General features: G+C 44.3%; 3 protein-coding genes across 16 annotated transcripts in view; 1 reads left to right on the forward strand and 2 right to left on the reverse strand.

Annotated features, from left to right (window-relative positions):
• The window catches only part of TUBE1 (tubulin epsilon 1), a 61,242-nt gene extending 41,016 nt beyond the window's left edge, over positions 1–20,226 (reverse strand). For 5 of the 11 annotated variants that reach the window (XM_073337089.1, XM_073337086.1, XM_073337088.1 and 2 more), the window contains exons 1-8: positions 14,361–14,505; positions 14,202–14,275; positions 11,412–11,464; positions 6,924–6,981; positions 6,162–6,277; positions 4,704–4,825; positions 2,468–2,655; positions 183–358 (exon numbers count right to left, since the gene is read on the reverse strand). In XM_073337089.1, coding sequence (XP_073193190.1) covers positions 183–358; positions 2,468–2,655; positions 4,704–4,825; positions 6,162–6,277; positions 6,924–6,981; positions 11,412–11,464; positions 14,202–14,275; positions 14,361–14,385 — 812 coding nt within the window. In that variant the 5' untranslated portion in view covers positions 14,386–14,505. Of the gene's footprint in view, positions 1–182; positions 359–2,467; positions 2,656–4,703; positions 4,826–6,161; positions 6,278–6,923; positions 6,982–11,411; positions 11,465–13,593; positions 13,968–14,201; positions 14,276–14,360; positions 14,507–14,540; positions 14,588–20,125 lie in introns of those variants that run through there. The other 6 variants (XM_073337082.1, XM_073337079.1, XM_073337090.1 and 3 more) reach the window with 5 other exon arrangements.
• Positions 13,821–19,576, forward strand: LOC140908944 (uncharacterized). 4 transcript variants are annotated; one of them, XM_073337092.1, is made up of 2 exons: positions 13,821–13,888; positions 15,915–19,576. In XM_073337092.1, the coding sequence occupies exon 2, from the start codon at positions 17,938–17,940 to the stop codon at positions 18,985–18,987; it is 1,050 nt and encodes a 349-aa protein (XP_073193193.1). In that variant the 5' UTR covers positions 13,821–13,888; positions 15,915–17,937; the 3' UTR covers positions 18,988–19,576. The 4 variants fall into 4 exon arrangements, with proteins under 4 accessions (XP_073193193.1, XP_073193192.1, XP_073193196.1 ...); XM_073337091.1 differs by lacking the exon at positions 13,821–13,888 and adding an exon at positions 14,080–14,297; XM_073337095.1 differs by lacking the exon at positions 13,821–13,888 and adding an exon at positions 14,552–14,577.
• A 2,856-nt stretch (positions 20,227–23,082) lies between the features above and the next one.
• Positions 23,083–25,714, reverse strand: part of LAMA4 (laminin subunit alpha 4) — a 158,121-nt gene continuing 155,489 nt past the window's right edge. The window contains exon 38 of the mRNA XM_073337097.1: positions 23,083–23,706. Within this exon, the coding sequence (XP_073193198.1) occupies positions 23,561–23,706 (146 nt within the window). The 3' untranslated portion in view covers positions 23,083–23,560. The remainder of the gene's footprint in view (positions 23,707–25,714) is intronic.

Genomic DNA, 25,714 nt, shown 5'->3' on the forward strand with positions numbered 1-25,714 from the left:
CCCCCTGAAGTGGGTTCTCTAGACTGCTGTTACAAGACTTGAACAGTGCTTATTAACTTAATTACAACAGCTGACTAATACCAAACTGAGAATGGATCAATATTTTCAGAAGTGCAGAACATCCACTGTGCATACTATCTCTCGCAGCATTACTTGCATAGTGGAAATCTCAGTAAGATTACCTTGTCAGGTTCAGCAGCAAGTTGGCCACAATATTGTTCATAGCATCAAATGGCTTCTCCTGTTCAGTTTTGATACTGCCTGCACTTGAGGTTAACAAGCTGTTTTGTTTCACAGTTGATCCTAGCTTTCCAGAATTTGTCATCTGATGAATTTTACTAACTATAGAAAATAAAGACTTGGAGAGAAGACAAAATGAAATAATTATAATAAAAAAAAAAGCTTCCAGATACTCCTGTACATAGAGCTTTCACATTCAGTGTCCCTGTTCATTTCAGTTAAACTTAGAACCTAAGAACAAAAATTTAAGCACAGTAGCTAAAGTTAACAGTTTGTGCCTTTGAAGTCTGCTTCACTTCACAGTTTGGTCATTCGCAATTGACTAAATGTATTTTTGAACTGCTTTTCTTAAAATGTGTCAAGGAAATTGAAACTTAACTCAAACAAGTTTAACTTTTATTCAAATACAGAAAAACCAGAAAAAAAAATAGGATATTTGTTCTCATGTTCATATAATTCAAAAGAGAGTACAAGAGTTTCTTCAAACAAAAAAATTCACTTTTGCATGGGGGACAATTTTGTTTATAAACCAATAGCCTTATATTGAGAATAAGGATCTTAAAAACAAGGGTTTTTGCAATCATTTACTGTTTACCTTAAAGCAGACATAGGAATAAAATTCCCTGCTACAGACCATTTCTGTAAGGAAGGGGAAAAGTACTGGGCAATTTTTAAATGATTCCCAAAATAAGGATACAGTTTTCAAAAAACCCAAAATAACTTAGGACCCTAAGTAGGGTTGCCACATGTCTGGTTTCTGACTGCAAAGTCTAGTCGAAAAGGGAACCTGGCAGTGTCACTAAAAGTCCAGTTACCAGAGTAAATGTGATCAACCTCCCTGCTGAGAGGGAGGGAAGATCAGCAGATGTTCAGCTGCTGACGGAGAGCATCAGTTACGGCTGCAGGAGGCATCTCACAGCCCGGGGAGGCACGTCTGACTGAGGAGGGAGCCGGCCCAGGGCTGGGGAGTGCCCACAGGTTCGCACTGGCGCTGCGAGCAGAGTGGGTGAGGGGAGGGTAAGCTTCAAGCACGAGCGAGAGGCCATAGGAAGGAAAGGGGCAGCCCACTACCTACAGGGCGCGGATGTTGGGAGAGGGGCCATTTGGAGAGCAGTGCTTGGATCTGCTTGCCCCCCTGCCGGTTGCAGAGGGGTCTGGGCTCGGCACGCTGCACCGCATGGGGCCACTTCCCCTGACGGGCCAGGCTCCCCATCCCCACTCCCTGCATGGTATGATCACTGCCCAGGTAGGACCCTGGCTACCCCCCGATGCTACTCTCTGGGAACTCGGGTGCTTGCTCGCTCTGGGCAGCAGAAGTTGGCAGACTTCAGTGCATTGAAGCCAGCCAGCTCCAGCCTTAGCCAGGGTAGCCTGGGAGCTGGGGCCCCGGGGCCTCAAGAGCCCCTCGCTGTGGGGTGCAGAGGAACCAGGAGCGGAGGCTCGTTAAACCCCTCGAGAGAAGTGGGGAGACCCCAGAATCAATATTTCTGTGCAAATTTTCTGAAGCCAGCCAGGCCGAGCGGGTCACCGCTGCTGGGGGTGGAGGGTGGGGGAAGGGGGGCTACAAACAATGGGGCAAGTTCCCCAGATGGAAGCGACCAGCCCCCTACCCCCAGTTCTATGGACCCAGACAGGCAAGGGACATCTGAGCGTGTTTGGAACCGTCCCTTGCCTCAGTGTTGGGGGCGGGGGGAGGGGGGGCAGCCTGAGGAGCTGGTGTGGGGAGCTGGGAGTCAGGACTCCTGGGTTCTCTTCCTGGCTTTGGGAGGGGAGTGGGGGCTAGTAGGTTAGAGCGGGGGGCTGGAAGTCAGGAATCTTGGGTTCTATCCCCAGCTCCAAGCTGTGTGACGTGAGTGGCTTATGCAGAGAGTGCCCCCCGCAGGTAAATGGTGGGGGGGGCAGAGTGTGGCGGTCCCCAGGTTGGGCGCAGGGTGGAGGAGGGGGAGGAGTGAATGGAGGGCGGAACCTTGGGGGAGAGGGTGGTGGAGCAGAGGGTGGGGCCTCGGGGGAGCAGCAGGGTGTCCAGTTTTCAGAAATGGGAAAATTGGCAACCTTAACCTTAAGTCTCATTTTCAAAAGTGACATAAGAGCCCAAGCCACTTTGGCTCTTTTTGAAAATAAGTTTCAGGATAACATTTTCCTGTTCATCAATACAGAGAAGGAAGAAACACTTCCTACGTAATGTACACCACAAGAGAAATTGACAAGAATATGAATACTCTCTTACTTCATTTTCAATTGGAAGCACACAGTCCGCATGCTCATTAAGTTCCTTCATAGCCAGAACACTATTATATGGAGAAGTAATGACATCATCCTCCCCAGAAGGGTAAACTGAAGTAACAAATCTATATACTTCCGGGAACTCATCCTCAAGCACATTTAGTACAAAAGTACCAAGACCAGATCCTGTCCCTAAGAATAATTAAGAAGATAGTTACAATGAAAAGAGATAATGCTTAAAACATCCTGAATTATTTAAATCCCCTCTGAAACACAAGATTTCTTTGTACATTACAGACCAGATTTTCATAAGAGCTCAGCACTCGGTGATCACAGAAGGATTTAGTAGAGTTGGACAGGAAAAGGTTTTTCCATCCTGAACTGGGATAAGAATTTGATATCTTGAACATTTTTGTGAACCAAAAATCTGAAAACAATTTTTATTTGGGTCAGCTGAAGAAATGTTGAAACAATTTCTAAATTAAAAAAAAATATTTTGAAATGGGAAATTTGTCAATTTAACAGGGATCCTGGTTGATTTTCCATCACTGACAATTTTAAAATCAAGACTGGACGTTTTTCTAAAGTCTGCTGTAGGAATTATTTTGGGGAAGTTCTATGGCCTCTGCTATATAGGAAGTCAGACTTTATGATCTAAATCCCTTCTGACCTTGGAATCTATGAAAAATGACTCTTTTCCGTAAAAAGTTTGTTTGGATGAATTTGTGTTTTCTGACTGAAAAACTTTTAGTTGAAAAATTCCAGACCAGCTCTCGTACTAAGCTTTTATGAAATACCCTTAAGTGTTACATCTAGTCTACTGTGGAACATTTCTTGTGATGGGACCATGACTCCTCTTAGCAAGTTGTTCTAGTGTCTAGCTAACTTTATTGTTAAAAACATAAGCATGGATATTTATAAAAGATGTGGTTTTCTAATCTTTTTAGAAAACTTAAATATTGTATCCCATCAGTGTGTATTTCTACTTAAGCCTAAAATACAGATTCAAGTAGAACAATAATGCAGGTAAAAGAGCATCTTCAGCTTGTGTGTGTAGATATATCATCCTGGGAAAAGGCAGGGTATCTACATAATGAGTTTTGTATAGTACAGTTTGTATGTTAGAGTATAATTATACTCAGAGATGACTGCAAGTGGTACTTTTTCGTGTTCAAATTTATTTTTCCTTCAGTGACTTCCTTATTAAGTTTGCTTGGTTTTCAAGTCAGAACATGATTTCCCCCCCTTTCTTTACTATCAACATTAAGTTCAAATCAGAGACCTGAAAATTAAGCTGTGGATCTTCTGCCTTGGACAGCTAATGTTCTGGAATCCTAGCAGCTGGCAATTTCAATTATGAGGCTGGAGGATGAGGAGAATATAACTGCTTTTCTGCAATGCTGAGAGTAGTAATAAGCAGGTTCTCTCAAACTAAGCATATTACACTGAAGACACAGCACAAAGATACATGGAAACGGGGCTACTTTCATATTCAGTTTTCAGATCCTAGTCATTTAAACTATCTTCTCTTAATGTAACAGCACTGAAGTTGTTCAAGTTTGGTTCCAATATGCTAACACCAAAGTTATCATTGCACAAGGTTCCCCTTGGATACATTTACAAAAATGGTACTAGGAGAACACTTCATTTATGTTGATAATAGGTAAAAAAGTTAGAAGAAAACCCTGTGGGAGCAGGATGGTCTGACAATCATGGTCCAAACACCCCAAAGGAGAACAGAAAATCACAGATGGAAACAAAAAAAAAAAATACCACAGATAGAAACACAAAAAAATTAAGCTACCTCATTATCCTCCTTAAAACTCTGCTTTTCTGTGATGCCTACAAAAAAAAAAACCCTTGAAAATCATTAGGCACTTATGTACTTAGACCTATTGCCTATCACGCTGACCTGTATGGTCTCTTTGTGCACCCCCATCTGTCTCTATCCATCTGTTGTCTCTAGTCTTATACTTGGATTGTACGCTGTTTGAGGCAGGGATTGTCTTTTTGTTCTGTGTATACAGTGTAACAAAAAGGAGTCCTAGTCACGAAACAGGAACCCAAGGTGCTACGGTAATATTACTATAACTACTAACTTGACTTAAAGGGTATTTGTTGATTAAAAAAATTCCTTACCATGTTACCAGTGTCTTATATTAAAGTAAAAAATTTTCAAAATCTAGTTCCTTTTTCACTTGTGGCATTTGCAGACATGTTAACCATGAAAAAAAGCTTACCACCTCCCATTGAATGAATTACAAAAAAACACTGCAGACAGTCGCAGTGTTCTGCCATCCTCCTCAGCTTTTCCACAATATGTTCCCGGTACCGACAGCCATACAGTTGATGACCTACAGCCCTGCATATATGAGAAATGATTAAGAAAGTTTAAACTTAAGCTTTGTACTCTAATACTTCCTATTCTTGTCTGTACACACAGTTGAATGGTTCAGAATCTGTACTCAGTATTTTGTTCTCATAGAAAAATAAATTGTGATGTTGGAAGCATATACAAAATGATGATACAGCATAACACAGAAGTACTGCTTATTTAATAATTTTTTAAAGTCACAAATGGGAAGGAAGGGAACTATTTTTCCTTCAACCCGTTACTATCAATGGAAGTTAGACACCCACATTAAGGGGAAAAATCCAGTTCACTATTTAGTAAAATGAAAACTGACAGACAGTTTTTATTATAGGAGCTCTGAATACTGGAGCTCGTAGTTACAACAATTACTGAAGGTAAAACCAAGGTTTTTTCCAGTACCACTTTACCTATAATGACCAATATACTAATGTGTTAAGAGACTCAATATTATGGGATTCTCAACCGCTGCATTGCTCCCTACTTTGGGATATTGCTTAGGGCCTGTCTACATTACCCGCTGAACGGATGGGCAACGATCAATCCAGCAGGGGTCGACTTATCGCATCTACTCTAGATAAATCGACCGCTGAGCGCTTTCCCGTCGACTCCAGTACTCTACCAGAGCGAGAGGCGTAGGCAGAGTCGACGGGGGAGCGTCAGCCATCGACTTACTGCAGTAAGTAGATCTAAGTACGTCGACTTCAGCTACGTTATTCACATAGCTGAATTTGCGTAACTTAGATCAACCCCCTCCTCCCCCGCCAATGTAGACCAGGCCTTAGAACTCTTTAGTGAGCTGAGTATTGTGCTAACGCCTCAGAGAAAAATTGGAAATTTGTTCAGTTATCTACTTTATTCTGAGTTTCTCCTCCCTTTTTTGTGACTTGGCGTATATGCAAAAAGTCAGGATCTGTGTTGCCAGAAGTCAGAAATTCATCTGCTTCCGTTATTCACTCCTCACTCGGTCTCCAAGCAAGTTGCACAAATGTCCCAAACAAGATTATGACCTCCAGTGAAGAATGAGCCGCTGGAGCAGGAGAATGCCTAAGACAAACAATCCTTTCTTCATGCAAGTAGGCCAAGTAACAAAAAACAGTGAGGGAAGAGAAACACAGAAGAAATGATATATCAGCAGAATGATTCATAAATAAAGTGCTTTTCAAAGTTCTCCTCAAGGTGACAGCAATTCTAAGATTTACTGTTAATGTGGCACAGTTCCCCCCGGTGCAATAGAATCCTCTTGAAAGACATTGCTATCATTTCCCTTTTCAACTGCCATCTATTAGTAGCTAAAATTGCTTTGCGAAGAAGAGTTTATTCTCACCAGTTGTTCCCTGAACCAGAAACATCTGTGATGAGCTGCTTGCTATCAAACACATCTCTCAATGGCCCCTGCAGAATTTCATTCACTACACCCTCCTCCATGTCAATCAAGAGAGCCTTAGAGAAAGAAAATTTTTAGTTCAGTCAGTATGCCACTCTTTGAAATAGTTACACAAAAGGGATGCAAGTACTTGCAAGATAAAAGGTTTCTTGTTCCTTTAAAGTTTCAGGCAGAAAGATCTTATTTTAAAAGATACACTATGACTGAGAAGCCGACTCTAGAAAAATTCACCTTGATCTCCTTGTCAGAAGACAAAATTTAATGAAGCATTATTTCAGTTATTTCAACTTTTGTTTATGCTGTTCAAAACTTCAAGGGTTAAATGCATAACATGCTGAATACTTAGTAACAAAAAAAAAAAATTGCCATAGCTTTTCAAAGATGTTTCCTCTTAAAAACTTAGTTAACATAAATGGCTCAAATAAAACCCTTTACTGCCCCCTCCAAACAAACACCATCTATTCATGTGATCTACACAATCATTTTCCCAAATTATACATTTTAAATTATTACTGAAGTCTGCCCGTGAAGTGGACTCTAATACTGTTACACTAATCTGGGGAACTAAGAAATTTCAGTTTGAGAAACATGTCTAAAATTGTGCATTTAAGACAAAAGGTAAACATAGGAAGTTTAAACTGTGAGCTTTTTACAGTCATAAGTATGCAATGTATACATCTATAAAGATAATTTTGGTCTTACTCGTGCTTTTAAAGAGAAGATTTTTCCTTTGTGAATATCAGCACCATCACCACCATTTCTGGAAAAGGGAGAAATGTTTTATAAGATCAAAACCATTATGGAAGTGATACAGTATCATTAAAATTCTCTTTCCTTCTCATTGATCTCTGCTGTCCATAGAGGTTTGGCTCAATGCAAAACTATACCACTCCCCCTCACACACAAACACATTCCACTAGCAAAGTCTTAACGGAAATTCCCTAAAATAAAATCTTCACAGGATCCCATCCCACTGATGATATCTTAATATCAACTTCACGTGACGTTAAGATGGTCAGCATGAAATATTTACCATCAGGAACATCCCCCTACTCGTAGCTGCCAAAGTAGCTGGCTCTGGGAGAGGAGTATAGTATACAGTGGTTAGACAGAGGACAACTAGACTGGTTTAATCACTCTGAAATGAAGTATGGTGCCGTGTGTAATATCTGGGCCTGTCAAAAGAAAAACCTGGGTCCTGTGCCTGCAGTGACCTTGCATAAGCTCTCAGCTAACTTATTTTTAAAAAACAAAAAAAAGAGTAGGGGAGTGTTCAGCAGCTCTTCACTATCTTCTAGGTTATGTTTCATTATAAATTAATTATAAAGGTAATGAATTGTTTGGGAATTTAAACAGCACTCAGAGGTTAGATTTGAGCTCCTACTCTCCTTTTTTTCCAGTTCAGGAACTTCCCCCAGGCTACAGGGCACAGTCAAGTAACTATGATGTGATTGGAATAACAGAGACTTGGTGGGGTAAGTTACATGTCTGGAGTACTGTCATGGATGGGTATAAACTGTTCAGGAAGGAGAGGCCGGGGAGAAAAGGTGAAGAAGTTGCACTGCATGTAAGAGAACAGTATGATTGCTCAGAGCTCCAGGATGAAACTGGAGAAAAGCCTGTTGAGAGTCTTTGGGTTAAGTTTCGAGGCAAGAGTAACAATGGTGGTGTTGTGGTGGGCGTCTGCTATATTCCACCAGACCAGAAGGATGAGGTAGACGAGGCTTTCTTCGGACAACTCACAGAAGTTTCCAGAACACAGGCCCTGGTTCTTATGGGGGACTTCAATCAACCTGACATCAGCTGGGAGAGCAATACAGCGGTGCACAGACCATCCAGGAAGTTTTTTGAGAGTGTTGGGGACAACTTCCTGGTGCAAGTGCTGGAGGAACCAACTAGGGGCTGTATTTCTCCTGACCTGCTGCTCAAACAGGGAAGAACTGGTAGGGGAAGTAGAAATGGGTGGCATCCTGGGCAGCAGTGACCATGAGATGGTCAAGTTCAGGATCCTGACAAAAGGAAGAAAAGAGAGCAACAGAACACAGACCCTGGACTTCAGAAAAGCAGACTTTGATTCTCTCAGGGAACTGATGGGCAGGATCCCCTAGAGGCATAAGATGAGGGGGAAAGGAGTCCAGGAGAGTTGGCTGCATTTTAAAGCAGCCTTATTGAGGACACAGGAACAAATCATCCCGCTGTGCAGAAAATAGCAAATATGGCAGGTGACCAGCTTGGCTTAACAGAGAAATCTTTGGTGAGCTTAAACACAAAAAGGAAACTTACAAGAAGTGGAAGCTTGGACAGATGAGTAGGGAGGAGTATAAAAATATTGTTTGAGCATGCAGGGATATAATCAAGAAGGCCAAAGCACAACTGGAGTTGCAGGTAGCACGGGATGTGTAGGGTAACAAGAAGGATTTCTACAGGTAGGTTAGCAAGAAGGTTGTCAGGGAAAGTGTGGGACCCTTACTGAATCAGGAAGGCAACCTAGTGACAGATGATGTGGAAAAAGCTGAAGTACTCAATGCTTTTTTTGCCTTGGTCTTCCCAGACAACATCAGCTCCCAGATTGCTGCATTGGGCAGCGCAGTATGGGGAGGAGGTGAGCAGCCCTCAGTGGTGAAAGAACAGGTTAAGGACTATTTAGAAAAGCTGGACAAGCACAAATCCATGGGGCTGGATGCAATGCATCCGAGGGTGCTAAAGGAGCTGGCTGATGTGATTGCAGAGCCATTGGCCGTTATCTTTGAAAATTCGCGGTGATCGGGGGAAGTCCCAAACAACTGGAAAAAGTGCCCATCTTTAAAAAAGGGAAGAAGGAGAATCTGGAGAACTACAGACCAGTCAGCCTCACCTCAGTCCCTGAAAAAATCATGGAGCAGGTCCTCAAGGAATTCATTCTGAAGAACCTGAAGGACAGGAAGGTGATCAGGGTCAACATGGATTCACCAAGGGCAAGTCATGCCTGACCAACCTGATTGCCTTCTATGATGAGATGACTGGCTCAGGATATGGGGAAAGCAGTGGACCCGATATATCTTGACTTTTTCAAAGCTTTTGATAAAGTCTCCCAAAGTAATTCTTGCCAGCAAGTTAAAGTAGTATGGATTGGATGAATGGACTATAAAATGGATAGAAAGCTGGCTAGATCATCTGGCTCAACAGGTAGTGATCAACGCTCAATGTCTAGTTGGCAGCTGGTATCAAGCGGAGTGCCCCAGGGGTTGGTTCTGGGGCTGGATTTGTTCATCATCTTTATTAATTATCTGGATGATGGAATGGATTGCACCCTCAGCAAGTCTGCGGATGACATTAAGAATGGGGGGGGGGGGGAAGAGGTAAATACGCTGGAAGGTAGGGATAGGGTCCAGAGTGACATAGACAAATTGGAGGATTGGGCCAAAAGAAATCTGATGAGGTGCAACAAGGACAAGTGCAGAGTGACAAGTGACGGAAGAATCCCATGCCCTGCTACAGGCTGGGGACCTACTGGCTAAGCAGCAGTTCTGCAGCAAAGACCTGGGGATTATCGGGGACGAGAAGCAGGATATGAGTCAACAGTGTGCCCTTGTTGCCAAGAAGGCTAATAGCATATTGGGCTGCATTACTAGAAGCACTGCCAGCAGATCGAGGGAAGTGATTATTCCCCTCTATTTGGCACTGATGAGGCCACATCTGGAGCATTGCGTCCAGTTTTGGGTCCCCCACTACAGAAAGGATGTGGGCAAATTGGAGAGAGTCCAGCAGAGGGCAACTAAAATGATTAGAGGGCTGGGGCACATGATGTATGAGGAGAGGCTGAGGGAACTGGGCTGTTCTCAGTGGTGGCAGATGACAAGCAGCAGCAATGGCATCAAGTTGTAGTAGGGGAGGTCTAGGTTGGATATTAGGAAAAACTATTTCACTAGGAGGGTGGTGAAGCACTGGAATGGGTTACCTAGGGAGGTGGTGGAATCTATAGCCTTAGAGGTTTTTAAGGCCCAGCTTGACAAAGCCCTTGCTGGGATGCTTTAGTTGGGGTTGGTCCTGCTTTGAGCAGGGGGCTGGACTACATGACCTCCTGAGGTCTCTTCCAACCCTCATCTATGATTTGATGAGGTACACACTCTCTCCCTTCCCCACCCTCCCTGAGTGGGCGATAGCATTTGTGCTGCAGCAGATTTGTCATCAAACTAAAATCTGGTGGGTTCACCTTGACATCCATTTTCTGTTACGGCAAAAAAAGTTATAAAGCAGTCTATGGACAAACATATTGATGTATAACTGGTATTCAAGGAATCAGCATACGAGGAGCAGCAATGTGGCCAAAGAATGTGGCCAAAGCAGCATGTTTTTCCTTTATGCTCTTTTTGCAAGAAATCTAAGTGAGTCAATCCAAAATTCAAATAATACTCTAAATTTATTGTCTGTATTTTAGTTTTTGCCATTTCAATGAAGTCTTTACAAAATAAAGGTTTAAAGCCACTGTTATAATTGAACGTTGCCACACAACCTTAACTATCTTGCAGCTACTGATCCACCATCGTATTAGATAGAAAGCTGCTTAATAGTTTTACAGCTAAATACCATGCATGGGAAGCAGCACAACTGTTTTATTCCTTTAATTAAGTTACAGAGCATGGGGCGTAGATGCACATGTGTAAGCAGGGAGGAGTAGAAGGGGTGCCAGTATGGTGGGATAGGTGGGTTTGTTTTTCTCTCTAGCTATGGGTTCTCGTGCTCATGCTAGAAAAGGTTAGGTAAATTTTTCAAGGCCTGCATAGTTTGTGCTTCTTAAATGAATTCCTCTTGCAAGATCCGCAATCAACACTAAAAATCATAATTATAAAGCCTGACATTTGAATATGACTGAGCGGCTGAAGCAGAATACATTTTATTTTAAAGGAAAATTAATGTGCAGTTATTAACTGACTGCTTTTTTTTGGCAGGAGGGAGAAGGGTGAAGGAGGAGGAGAATACTTTCATAGACTTAGAATAGCAAAGGTCTATATCAAAGAGGAGGAGGAGGATAGGCACAATGTATGAAAGTACAAGACGTTAGGATCTCTTTCTAGCACAATTAGTAGTTTGACCTGAAACACAGATAAAACTGTAGTTTATTATGGACAATAGCAGATCGGGATTGCTGACCTACTGAAATCAATTACTGTGATAAATTTCAAATAGCTCTCTTGATACAGCAAAGCTTACCTGGTATCCACATTTCTAAAGAAGCTGCTTAATGCTTCATCATAAATTCCTTTCTGAAAAACAGAAACGTTGCACAAGTTAAGTTTTAAGTGTGCAATTTTAGAGATTCTCTGCTATTTCTGGCTAACACTATACAACAGTATTTAGTTAAAAATATACATAGAATTTGAAATTATTAAAGTAAACCATTCATTCAATAAGAAACATTTTATTCAACATAAGATTTAACAAATCACAACCAATATTATATTTTCTTTACTTTGTGTTTTTGAAGATTTTTGTATTTTATGAAAAAAATACATTAATTAGCAATAGAACGAGCTTAGCTAACTGCTTTACATGTATTTGTTATGGTATTATAGCTGATCCATATCTTCAGTATAGCTGCCCACTAAACAGCTGAAAATGAAAGCTGTGTTGCTGAATACAATACTAGAAACATAGTATTTGCCATAACGAATCAGAGGAGTATTCCATCTAGTCCCATATCTTGTCACAACTGAGGCCAGTACTAGCTGCTTTGAAGCAAGGTAGCCAAAAGGACTGTCCACCACTATCTTTATTAACACATTGACATTTTCTTTAAATCATGTCTATATATTCCTTGTAAATTGGACACATTTCCATTCAGGGGTCCTCGGCATGCTAATTACTCTGTCCCTGTGCTGAACATAGAAATGGAGAAGGGACCAACGGTGACTTTAGTGAACCTTTATACTCCTTGTATTTTGGACCCTGCCGGGGGCCTACTTGGATAAGTTAGAGAAACCCCAGGGTTGCTCTGATATACACTCTATTTGCTGTTGACCATGACAAGTAGAGAACAGTTGGACCACAGCAGTGTTCCAAATACACACACTACACAGGGATGTGGAAGGGGAGTGGTGTAGAGATGTTCCACTGATTCTATGTCAATTGGGCAAGCCCCCTGAAGGGGTGGGATTCCCAGGGTCTGTCGCTGCCCCTTTAAGCTGAAGCCACATAATTTGCCTGTGGGACAATAAGAATTGGGCCCCAAGTGTTCTTTATTGATGTCTATACTCAACTTTTTCTAGAAAAATCACTGCTGTTGCCTTGTGATCACATCTGACAGCCAAAGAACTAAACGTTAATTTTTTGTTCAAGGTCTACATGTGTTTTGATAACTAAATCACTTTTTGGAGCAATGCTCAAATACCTTCATAGACTGTACTATTTGTAATGCCAAAAAATCAACAGGCCACCATACTGCAAATCAATATTAGTACAATAGTGAGAAAATATGCACACCCTTTGGCAGTGACTAGATCTGTCAGAGTACCATGGGCTGGAGAGGAGTGTATTTTTGTGTATTTGCATAAGCAGAACTGTAGTAATATAGTTTGCAGGACTTAAAAAGACTTGCACAGGGAGCACATAGGCTTTAGCAGGACTAAAACTGGCAAACACATTCCCTCAGGCGAAGAGAAGGATTGGTCAACCTAGAGATGTTTAAATCACCTCAGAACAAGAGTTGGCAGGTCAAAAGTCAATATGCGGCAGTGGGGTTATTTCAATGACCCAGATACATGTGACTGTAGTGAAATATAAATCATGTCTGTCGGCTCCTGGGAGGAGCCATGAACCATGGAAGATCTTGCCAGGGCTACAGACTAGACCTTACGTGCCCAACACTGGAAAAAAACGATTGTGATGGAAGGGTATGGGACACCAGAAGGAGGAGGACAGAGAAGGGAACATAGTAACTGCCATACTGGATCAGACCCTAAGTACATCTAGTCCAGTATCCTGTCTGCAACAGCAGCCAGCATCAGATACTTCAGAGGAAAGTGGAAGAAACCCATAGCAGGACAATGTAGGATAATCCGCTGCATCATGAAAGGTTCCTTATGGGAAACAATTACTTAGTACTTGGAAAAGGATAAGCAATACTAACTGCTCAGTCCTAGCTGGAGCTGAAAGTTTGTCAGAAAATCATTCAGACGAAAAATGCCCTTTTCACAAAACTGAATTTGTCTCAATTTACCAGAAAATTTCTGTTTCTCATGAGGAAAAATCAAAGGGGATGGCTCCTGGTTGGGCCTGGAAGGCCCTGTGAAACTGTCAAGAGCCTGCCAGGCCTACCCAGGAGCCATCCTTGGGATTTTTCCTATGAGAAAAAGAAATTTTTGGTTAATTGAAATTTGCAGAAAGTGAAACTTACAAAGGCTTTGGAGGGCTATGAGGCAGAGCGCTCACCCAGCAGGTGACTGCTGAGCATGTCAGTTTCACTCCGCAGCTGTCTGGGTCCCCGGAGCAGACTTTGTTTCATGCATTGGGGTTTCCCTCCCAAAGAAGGGTTTCTCGGGAGGCGGAGTTCATGGGAAATTTCGAAGCCACTAATTTCCCGGCGAAGTGGGACGGCGGCGCGCGGGGCGGCTCCAGCGGCGGGGCAGTGGGAGGAGCTGCTCGTGCTCACCCCGGTGCGATTTCAGATTCCCAGGGGCTGCGCTGCACAGGTCAGGGAGTCCCCCCGGCGCCCAGCCCAGTAACGCCCAGTCCTCAGGCTGCCCCGGCCCCCGGAGGCGGAGACAGACGCTGGGGAGACACCGCGCGGAGCCGCCACCGAGGGCGGGAACGAACGGGACCTCAGCGCCGACCTTCCACGGGGGCGGCACCGGCTGGGCAGCCGCGCTCAGGGCGGGGGTCCCGGGCTCTGCTCCGAATCAGCGGCCGACGCGGCGCGCGCTCAGGAGCAACCCGGTGGCCGCGCCGCCCCGGGAGCTGACGCTGCGCCGCCCGGCAGCTGGGGCCGCTCCCGGGGGCCGTTACCTTGTTGACGGCGGCGTGTTCCCTCAGCGCCAGGTCCCAGAAGCGACAGCCGATCTGGTTCCCGCACTGGCCCACTGCAAATGGGGAGAGACACGGGTCAGCGGGGCTGGGGGGGGGGGCGGGGTCAGAGTGGGGGAGGGGCGGGTCACACCGGCTTACCCTGCACCACCACCGACTGGGTCATGCTCCCCGCTCCAGGGGCCGTTACTAGGGGCGCGCGGGCACCAACGGCGGCTCCACCTCCTCCAACCGGCGGGGAGCTGGCCCCGCCTACTCCGCCCCAGGCTTCCGAAAGCCCCGCCCCTCGCGCGCGCCCGGCGCCGGGTGGGTGAGGCTCACGCAAGCGTTTCCAATAAGGCCAGGCTCGGCGTGGAAGGTACCATCCGCTCTCCTGTCTCCGCCGCGGGCGAGCGCATGCGCGACACCTCTCCCCGCCCACTGGCTGGGTCCTCTCTCCTCCCGCAGATGGAACGTTCGGTGCTGGAACGCTCCGCGCGGCGGCTGCTACAGGCGGCAAAGGGAAAGCTGGAGCCTGATGTGCTCAAGGGCAGCGCCGGCCCTTGGCTTGCAGCCCTCCTGCCTCCCTAGGGTTGGTTAGTGATATTTGGATGCTCTCTGACCCCTGGTGATGCGCCTCGTCAGGGGCACGTGCCGCCGAATCCAGAAAAAAGGACACTATTGCCAGGCGTCAGAGTGGGGCAGTAGGGGGCATGGTGTGGAGGCGGCATGGCAACCTCTGCAGGATTTGAAGCTTTCCGTAAAAAAAAAAAAAATCAAAACTCAACCACATACCAGTGCTGTACGCTGATTGCTGCCAAAAGTAGGGGTAGGGTTTATAGCCACCTTTCAGCCTTTAGAGAGTAAGTAGCTCATCAACGGCTGAGCCCCTAAAATTACAAATTACGGACTCAGCCGTTGTCCTCCAAGAACATTGGAATATGCAAATACTCATTCCAAACTTGTTGAATGGTGAGTAACGCACCACCAGGTGTCACTATGTGATGATCATACTCCCAGCCCACCAAGGCCTGAATGCGGTATTGGCAACCCCAAAATCATGAGTCAGCCTTAGCCCTCCCTCCCCCAAATAATGAGATTGTTCCCAAAATCATGAGATTTAAAAAAACCCTGAAAGACTATATTGTGATTTTTGGTCTGTTTTTTAATTTTTTTAAAAATAGCCCTTCACTTTGGACATGCCATGGACTGTGTACAGTCATCAATGTTTAACCATCTAGCAGTCTAATGCTATGTTTCCATCCTCTATATTAATGCCGGTCAAACTGCTCATGGTGTAGTACTATACTATACTGAGCCTTCTGAACAAAATTTTTTGGATTCCAGGAGTGAATTATTCTGTTGCTGAGATATACATGAGTTGACAGGCCACTGTGTCCTAGCTTCATTTTTTTGTATAGTGAGTATGCTCTTGAATCTGAGAGATATGTTAGATAACAAAAGAAAAATGCAGTTTGTAACTCAGACATGCACCATACTTTCAGAAATTTAGCAAATTTCTTATCACTGTCACTTTTAACTACTTAGACCACATGCTGCTGTAGGGAGATATCTTGGAATTCATAGTAAGCCTGTGATTAGCTTTGCCTCAGGGCTTTGTTCACTTTACAAAGTTGATATTTTATGGGGGTCATTTGCTTTCAGAAGAATTACTACCACACCTTTAACTTCTTTATCTTTCCTTATCTTTTTCAGGATGTTGTCCACTACCTTGACCTCTTAGGAGGATGGAAGACTGCTCAGTGTCTTCAAACAGTGTCCCTTGGGCATAGAGATGTTAATCACAGATGAACACATATGGTGCCTTCTCTGCTTGCAAATCAAGTAGGCTGTACCGGGGTGTTACATCCCTTGCAGATATTACTCTGAGCACTGAAGTGTCCCAGAAAAACACTTACAAGAATTCCTTCAAAGTTCTCACAATTTCTAGAGAAGCTGGCCAAGACAGCTGAGTTTGCATTAGTACTGGTCCAGGACTGTTCAGGGGCCCAACATGAGAAATATAGAGGGAGTGGGAGGAGTTGATCGGCGGGGCCTCTGGTAGGCAGGAAGCACTGGGGAGGTACGGGGGGAAGCTGACTGTCAGTGGGTGCTACACACCTAATTTTTTTCCGCGGGTGCTCCAGCCCTGGAGCACCTAGGGAGTGAGTGCATATGATTTTGCGCTGGACAATTAAGTGAGTCAAATGGACTCATGATTAAAAGCAATTCCATCATAATTCCAAATGATATGAGAAGGGAAATCCTAAACCTCATCCATGAAGGCCTTGAACAGGCTCACCAATCAGTGTGATGGTTGGGCATCAGCCAGGACATAAAGAATAAAATATTTGCATATGAACATTGCAGAACTAACAGACCAACAAAGCACAGAGCACCTTTAATAACAACACCTGTATCAGACAGACCTTGGAAGAGACTATCTGAAGATTTATGCGAATTCAGAAGACATCATTACCAGGTCACTGTGGACTGTTTTTCCAGGAATACAGAAATAACCTACTTGGAAGATATAAAATGTCACAGTGTTATCGAGAAACTGAAGAACAATTTTGCTCACTTTGGTATTCCAGAACAACTAGTGATGGAGAATGGACCACAATTTACTAAGCAGAATTTAAGTCATTCAGAACAAAAATTAGAGAAGCCATTTACAACACACACTTTGCTTCTCTGCAAAGGAAAAAGGGCACTAAACTATCTAAACCAGTGCTACTCAAAGTGGTGATCCGCGGACCAGTGCCGGTCCGCAAGCCGTCGGCTGCCAGTCTGCGCGCACATTGGAAAAAAAAAATTGCCAGTCCGCCACAACAGATAGCTTGAGAAGCACTGGTCTAAACTACTACATGCCACAAGGGGTCACAACAGCAGTTTCCTTAACTCACCCAACAATATTGTTAATCTATCCAGCTATACTTTTAACCTGGAAAAAGAGTCTGTCCTATCTCGGGGCCTCTCCTTCTGCCCCTCCACCCCCACGCACATGATACAGTTCTGTGGTGACCTGGAATCCTACTTTTGATGTCTCCAACTCAAGGAATATTTCCAACACACCTCTGAACAAACAGCACACTAATCCACAGAAACCTTTCTGCCAACACTACAAAAAGAAGGATTCTGTGTAGACTCCTCCTGAAGGTTGAAACAAGAGACTGGACTTCTACATAGAGTGCTTCCGCCGAATTGCATGGGCTGAAATTGTGGAAAAGCAGCATCACTTGCCCCATAACCTCAGCCGTGCAGAACACAATGCCATCCACAGCCTCAGGAACAACTCTGACATCATACTCAAAAAGGCTGACAAAGGACGTGATGTTGTCATCATGAATAGTTCGGAATATGAACGAGAGGCTGCTAGGCAGCTCTCCAACACCACTTTATACAGGCCATACCCTCTGATCCCACTGAGGGTTACCAAAAGAAACTACACCATTTGCTCAGTAAACTCCCTGAAAAAGAACAGGAACAAATCTGCATAGAATCCCTAGAATCCCGACCAGGGGTATTCTCTCTGCTACCCAAGATCCATAAACCTGGAAATCCTGGACGCCCCATCATCTCAGGCATTGGCACCCTGACAGCAGGATTGTCTGGCTATGTAGACTCTCTCCTCAGGCCCTTCGCTACCAGCACTCCCAGCTATCTTCGAGACACCACTGACTTCCTGAGGAAACTACAATCCATTGGTGATCTTTGAGAAAACACTATCCTGGCCACTATGGATGTAGAAGCCCTCTACACCAACATTCAACCACACAAAGATGGACCACAAGCCGTCAGGAACAGTATCTCCGATAATGTCGCGGCAAACCTGGTGGCTGAACTTTGTGATTTTGTCCTCACCCACAACTATTTCACAATTGGGGACAATGTATACCTTCAAGTCAGTGGCACTGCTATGGGTACCCACATGGTCCCACAGTATGCCAACATTTTTAAGGCTGACTTAGAACAATGCTTCCTCAGCTCTCGTCCCCTAATGCCCCTACTCTACTTGCGCTACATTGATGACCTCTTCATCATCTGGACCCATGGAAAAGAAGCCCTTGAGGAATTCCACCATGATTTCAACAATTTCCATTCCACCATCAACTTCAGCCTGGACCAGTCCACACAAGAGATCCACTTCGTGGACACTACGGTGCTAATAAGTGATGTTCACATAAACACCACTGTATACCGGAAACCTCCTGACCGCTATAGTTACTTACATGCTTCCAGCTTTCATCGAGACCACATCACACGATCCATTGTCTACAGCCAAACTCTGAGATACAACTGCATTTGCTCCAACCCCTCAGACAAACACCTACAAGATCTCCATCAAGCATTCTTACAACTACAGTACCCACCTGCTGACGTGAAGAAACAGATTGACAGAGCCAGAGGGGTACTCAGAAGTCACCTGCTACAGGACAGGCCCAACAAAGAAAGTAACAGAATGCCGCTAGCCATCACCTTCAGCCCCCAACTAAAACCTCTCCAGCGCATCATTAAGGATCTACAACCTATCCTGAAAGACAATTCCTCACTCTCACAGATCTTGGGAGACAGGCCAGTCCTCGCTTACAGACAGCCCCCCAACCTGAAGCAAATAGTCACCAGCAACCACACACCACACAACAAAAACACGAACCCAGGAACCTATCTTTGCAACAAAGCCCATTGCCAACTCTGTCGACTTATCTATTCAAGGGACACCATCATAGGAACTAATCACATCAGCCACACCATCAGAGCCTCATTCACCACACATCTACCAATGTGATATATGCCATCGTGTACCAGCAATGCCCCTCTGCCGTGTACATTGGCCAAACCGGACAATCTCTATGCAAAAGAATAAATGGACACAAATCAGATGTCAAGAATTATAACATTCAAAAACCAGTTGGAGAACACTTCAACCTCCCTGGTCACTCAATTTCAGACCTAAAAGTGGCAATTCTTCAACAAAAAAACTTCAAAAATAGACTCCAATGAGAAACTGCGGAATTTGAATTAATTTGCAAACTGGACACCATTAAATTAGGCTTGAATAAAGACTGGGAGTGGATGGGTCATTTAAACAAAGTAAAAACTATTTCCCCACGCTAATTTTTCCCCCTACTGTTACTCACACCTTCTTGTCAAATGGTTGAAATGAGCCATCCTGATTATCACTACAGAAGTTTTTTTTCTCCTGCTGATAATAGCCCACCTTAATTGATTAGTCTCATTACAGTTGGTATGGCAACACCCATTTTTTCATGTTCTCTGTGTATATATATCTTCCTACTCTATTTTCCGCTGCATGCATCCGATGAAGTGGGTTTTAGCCCACGAAATCTTATGCCCAAATAAATTTGTTAGTCTCTAAGGTGCTACAAGTACTCCTCATTTTTTTTTCAGAACAAAAAGTGATCTTGATCATATTACTAGTGTAACCCTTCTGCCCGTCAGAGTTGGCAGCAACAAGGGCCGGGTTCAATATCTAGGGGATCCATTCCAATAACACAATGCAAACTGGCTCGAGCCCCCACCCAGTGACCTGGGACAAATATATACCACCCCCGCTGGGCGCTTCGAAGAGGCAATACTTCCCCTCTCGCAAGCACATAGTCTGAGTGTAGCAAAAGCCTTTTAATAACAGAGAGAAACAATGTGGCATTATGTTGGGGAAACACCACCAACAGGATTCATAACACAATCCATGAGCAAAAAAAACCCACCCCAAGCAAATTGGGGCATGCCCTTTTCCCTTTGGTTCTTGAGTCCAGCAACCCCAAATCACCCAAAGTCCCAAAAGTCCAATGCCCCAAAAGTCTCTGTCCCTGGTCAGGGCAGCCCCAGAGTTCGAAAGTTTATCTGCGGAGCTTTACCTCCCAACCTGGGTGGAAATGGGACGGGGGTAAGAGGCACCTTACATGATCTGAAGCTGACCGCCCCATAGCGGCGCTCCGCTCCGCCAGCCGCCCCACGAACTCCTTCGCTCAGCTGCGCTCCGCTCCGCCAGCCGCCCCACGAACTCCTTCGCTCAGCTACACGGCCCACAAGCAGCTCCTGCCATCCACAAACTGCCATCCACAAACTGCTCCACCAGCCGGTCCACAAGGCACTCCAGCCGTCCCGCAAACTGCTCCACAATATATCTTCAGGCTCCCCCGGTACTTAACACAACACTCAGTGATTTCAGCTCTTAGGTGAATTCAGCTTGTAGTAGGGGAGCCCCAGTGCTGGTGCACTGTCAGCCCAAAGTGAGCTCAGTAGCCTGTAACTAGACTTCTAATGAAATCAAAATTAGCTCTGATATTCCACAGTGGAGAGAGGAGGAAGTGCAATTAACATGTAAGGCCCTCACCAAGGGGCCCATGCCACCAAGTATTAATACTTGTCCCCAGCTTCTCTCCATTCACACAGTTTTGGAACTCATGACCCTTGCCTAGCGAGTGCTACTTAGTTGATGGTGAATCCCTCCATCATAACAAAAGGCCACGTACAGTTCCAAGCACAGTTCCCATAATCAGGGTAATAACAATTTATTCTTCCTGCCCCAATAACAGAGACACTGGGGATCCCACAGCAGCCAAAGTGACCATTTGGGCAGCTATGGTTTCATTCTAGGCGTGGTGGGTGTGCCTATGCAAATGAGATTGGCCCCTGAAGTTCTTTTCCACAACTTGCCACACCTCACCACCAGATGTCAGGGTGGAGCTCATCCTGACACTGCTTACACTAGTAGTCTACATTACCCACAAGTGAACGGAGAGGCTGAGAAAGTTGTACAGACAACCAAGAAAATCCTACAGCAGGAAGATCCATTCCCCACTCTTCTGAGTTATAGAGCAACACTCATGCCAGCTAGTGGATATAGTTCAGCACAACTCTTGATGGGAAGACAGTTCAGAACTATGGTTTCAACTTTGGAAAAGAATCTATCTTCCAAATAGCCAGACACGAAGAGAGTAGCCAATTTGGATAAAATGGCAAAAAGAGCCTATGAACACTTTTACAACAGATGACACTCAGAGAATTGCCTGGTCTAGAAACTGGTGACTGTGTTTCTGCAAACTGGATGGAGAAAAAGGATGGACAACTCCAGCTGTTGTAGACTTCTGAGACAAACACCATTATCTTGGAATGTTAATGCAGAAGGGTGTGAACCTGGCTTGGAAATGGGTACAGTCATCATTTGACCCAGATGAAATGGTTCTTGGAAAGGTTGAGGGTCCATACCAGGGGTGGGGGCAGAATCTGGGAATGCCAGGGGAACACATTTCTTCTCCACCTCAGCCATGTAAAGATTCCCTGGAATAGACAATACCATCTGGGGCTACAGTATTTTTTCTTTGCAGGCCCCCTTCCTTTGGGCAGACATGGCCAGGAAGCCAGAGGGGCTGCTAGGCATCAGTATTAGTGTGGAAGTACAAGGCCTTTCATGCAGCTGGTCCTGGACTCCTGCAGGTCTCTGGGGAGGGTAAATCCTGTACCCCCTGGTGGGGTAGAAGTCTGAGAAGCGAGCCTCATGGAGAATTCCTCCCCAAGACAGGTGTGAGGGGGGAAGCTCCTGGTCCTATATACTTCAACAGGAGTAGGATCAGCCCCCCCTCAGCTCGATTAGCTTCTGATAAATTAAGGTAGAGTAAATTGAATATTAACATTTTTGTGAATTCTAATTGAACTGTGTTTTTTGATTCATGAATGAACTTCAGGTAGCAAGCATACTGAAAAAAAAAGCCCCACCTAGGGAAATTTTTGTTTATTCCCAGAGCTCAAACACTTCTTTGGAACAGAAGTGAGCTGGAAGAACATTCTGGGTGTCTGCATACAAATAAAATCCACAGTAATGAATATGTAACTCCTTCCTTTTACCAACATTTAATAAACAATAGTGTGGTATATGCCTAGGAGATGCAAGCATCTGTTATTCTTGGCCATACCTGCCTGGAAGCAGCAGACAACCTGAAAAGGAATTTCAATAACACCTGTGGTGAGTCTGCTAAACAGTGAATTTGCTGCTCTTTTCTGTCCTGCATTGGAGGGCTAGAGATTAGCAGGATGGGGAAGGTTTATGGGAATTGGGAGGATGGTTGGTAGGAGTGGAAATGTCAGGGAGTCAGGTTTTCTAGGGGACCTGAGCAGAATGTGGCACTTGAAGGCAATTGGCTGAGTGCTTATTGGGATCCATGATGCACGAGATTACTCTAGGTCTAGCAACTGCAGTACTTTTCCTTCTTGCCTCTGAGTAGTGGCCCACTGGATGTGCTACCAATTACTGTGTCAGAGAAAGGTTGGCATACCACCCACACCAATGATCTCACAAGGGGGTGATTATTACAGTTGTGTAATGGTGCTTCTCCAGATGCTTTGGGGCTGATTCTCCTCTGGTTTACACAAGTGTAGATCAGGAGTAACTCTGCTGAAGTCAGTGAAATTACTTGTTATATCACTATAATGAGGTCCTGGATCTTTGTGTATTTATATGTGTATATTGGATATATTAAAGTTTAGATGAAAAATGTAATCAAAAACTTTAAATTTTGAAAATTTCAATCAGCCCTTACACACACACACACACACACACACACACACTCTGCTTCCTTTGTGAGGCAGTTTGTCCTAATATTGTTTAGTTTATGTAACCACCATTATCTATATTAAAAATAGTAAGTCCTGCTTCACCTCTTGCTAGGATTCAAACTATCACAGGGTGTCAGATGAGAAAATCACTAGAAAAGGGTTCCACAAATTCACCTGGAAGTAGAAAGAAATGGGTTCTAATTTTTTTATTGTTCCCAAAAATCCTATGGTCAGCATACTCCCATTTTAGCTGAGCAAAGAATAAATGAGCTCCATGTAAAAGAATCTTGCACACAATTGTTTGCACAGTAAGTTTATTATCTAGCTTTATTCTTTAATGCATATTAGCAATTCTTTTCAAGTTAAACCAAAGATGGTGACCTAGGACATTTGTATGGTATGGAATGAAGTGATTTAAAGGTCTCTGGAAAGCAACATATTTAAAATCATTTGCTTTTATTCTGTAATCCATCAGCATTTTCATTGACAGCGTAATAGGGCTTGCTTCAAAGATACTATAAGAATTGTAAAACTCGTTCTTGTGGTTTAATAAGAGCATTGTACAAATTACATCTCTTTGTTTATTCTTCATATTTTTTGTTTTCACACATAGAAATTTCAAGTGAGTGACCCTAAACATAACTGCTTTATCATATAAAGACCCTGGGTGATATATTTTCATTTCCCCCCAGCATCGGTAATGGAATAGAACATGGTTTCTTTTGCTTGTTTTTTTCCCTTCAGTGCTGTAAAAAAGTTTGCAGTGTAGCTGCTGTGCGGTATCAGGCTGTTGGACATGTGTTGATGCTCACAGCACCACTGACCAGAGCTGCTTTACTGAAACTCACTGGCTTTCCATCAATCACAAAGTTACGAATACAGCCAGTGAAGGAGTTGCGTGTGGTCAGGCTGGACGTTAGAAGGGACTCTGGAAGAATCAAAGAAAAAAGGAGAATTAGAACCAATGATGACAGAAGTACCATTTACAACAATTTTAAATAAAGCTGGCTGAAAACTGGGGAAATGATTTTGAAAATATTTTGAAGTTGTTTCTGTATCGCAGGTTTGAAATTGACCCATTTTCTGTTTCTTGAAGCAGGATACTTTTTACTGAAATTATTAAAAAAAATCAAAATCATTTCTGAAAAAACTTCTTTTACCAAAACCAGAGTTTTCAGTAAGACCAGTTCCAGTTCTAGCAAAATTCCAAGGGACCAAATATGGCTCTCTGGTACATACAGGCAATCTCAAATATTTTTATTATGCAGATAGATTTAAAAAGACACAAAATCAGTAAAACAGTAAAACCTTAGAGAAGGTGCCACAAGTACTCTTTTTCTTTTTGCGGATACAGACTAATACGGCTGCTACTCTGAAACCGGTAAAAGAGTATTAACCAGTATTAATCAGGGGTCTCAAACTCCATTTACCCTATGGCCAGTGCCAGTCCTCAAATCCTCCCAGCAGGCCAATAATGTCACTCATGGTGCCCAGAACTCACTCCCCAAAACTCCGCCCCCCACCTGCCTAAGGCTCTGGGAGGGAGTTTGGTGGGGGAGGAGGTCTGGGGTAGGGGATTGGGGTGCAGGCTCGGAAGAGAGTTTGGGTGCTGGGTGCAGGCTCTGAGCTGAGGCATGGGGTGGGGGTGCAGGAGGAGGGGGTGGGGTTGTAGGTTCTGGAAGGGAGTTTGGGGGTGGGAGGGGGTGTGTGGGAAGGGGGTGGGGTGCAGGCTCTGGGAAGGGTTCAGGGGGTGTGGTGCTTACCTGTGGCTCCAAGGTGGGGCAGGCCAGGGGGCCTCCATGTGCTGCTGCCCCCCAGACACCGCCCCCGCAGCTTCCCATTGGCCACAGGGGCGCTCAGGGTGGGGCAGCATGTGGAGGCACAGCCCTGCCCCACCCTGGGGCCGCAGGGAGAGGCCGGAAGACACGTGGAGCAAGCAGGCAGACGCCGCTCAGCTCTGCTGCGCTGCCAGGGCCCCAGGCCATTTTAAACGGGGGGGGGAGGAGCGCTCGGGGGTGGCAGATAGGGCCAAGGGAGAGACCCGGCTCTAAAACTGCTGGAGCCCCGCAGGCCACATTGAGGAGGTTGGCGGGTCGCACATGGCCCATCGGCCGTGAGTTTGAGACCCCGGTATTAATATTAATACTTACCTTTTGTATAGCTCTTTCCATCAATAGATCTCAAAGCGGATTACCAAGGCGGTTAGTATCATTAGCCCCTTTTTATGGATGGGGAAACTGAGACCTAGAGATGTGAGACAACTTGCCCAAATGGCCACTGGCAGAATGGTGTCTAGACACCAGGTATTCTGAGTCCCGGTGCAGTGTTCTATTCACTAGGCCACTCTATGATATATCTTGGGTGTAGTCAGTACAACAAGAAAACTGGAATAAGCCTAATTCTACAGCATGGTTTTGTATGGGACTATCAATCAATCATGGTTTATGAAATAGCCTGATTTAGTAGCATTAGTATTACAGCTGGTCAGAAAGTGGAAAAATATTCCCCTAATTTTTAATCAAAATTTTTTTGGATGGAAGTTTTCTTGAGAGCTAATCAGGCTGCCTAGTACTGTGGTTTAGGCCTTAAATTTGGGCATTGGGTGCCTAAATCCCTTTGTAGATCTGAGTCTAATTTTGTAATTTCTTGTGATATAACTAAATATAACCAAACAAAACAGACACATAAGGGTAAATGTGTTATCTGTTTACTATATCTACATTCAGTGTTATGTCTTGTAGTGAAGTTCATTACTGGATACTTCTGTTCTAAGATGATAATAATATCATGGAGTCAATATGTAAGGTCTCTTTAGTATTTTATAGTTAATGCAGAATTATAAAGTTCTGTTATCACAGGCCAAAACAGCATTCACAATTACCACATTACATATCAGGGTAGTTTTTGTGATGATTGTTTAGAAGTTCTAAGAAAAT

The sequence above is a fragment of the Lepidochelys kempii genome, chromosome 3, assembly GCF_965140265.1.
Source record: "Lepidochelys kempii isolate rLepKem1 chromosome 3, rLepKem1.hap2, whole genome shotgun sequence".
NCBI lineage: Eukaryota > Metazoa > Chordata > Testudines > Cheloniidae > Lepidochelys > Lepidochelys kempii.

Excerpts from the sequence above, each read along its gene's own strand:
- LOC140908944 (XM_073337092.1), top strand. The coding sequence starts at position 17,938 with ATGGATGTAGAAGCCCTCTACACCAACATTCAACCACACAAAGATGGA.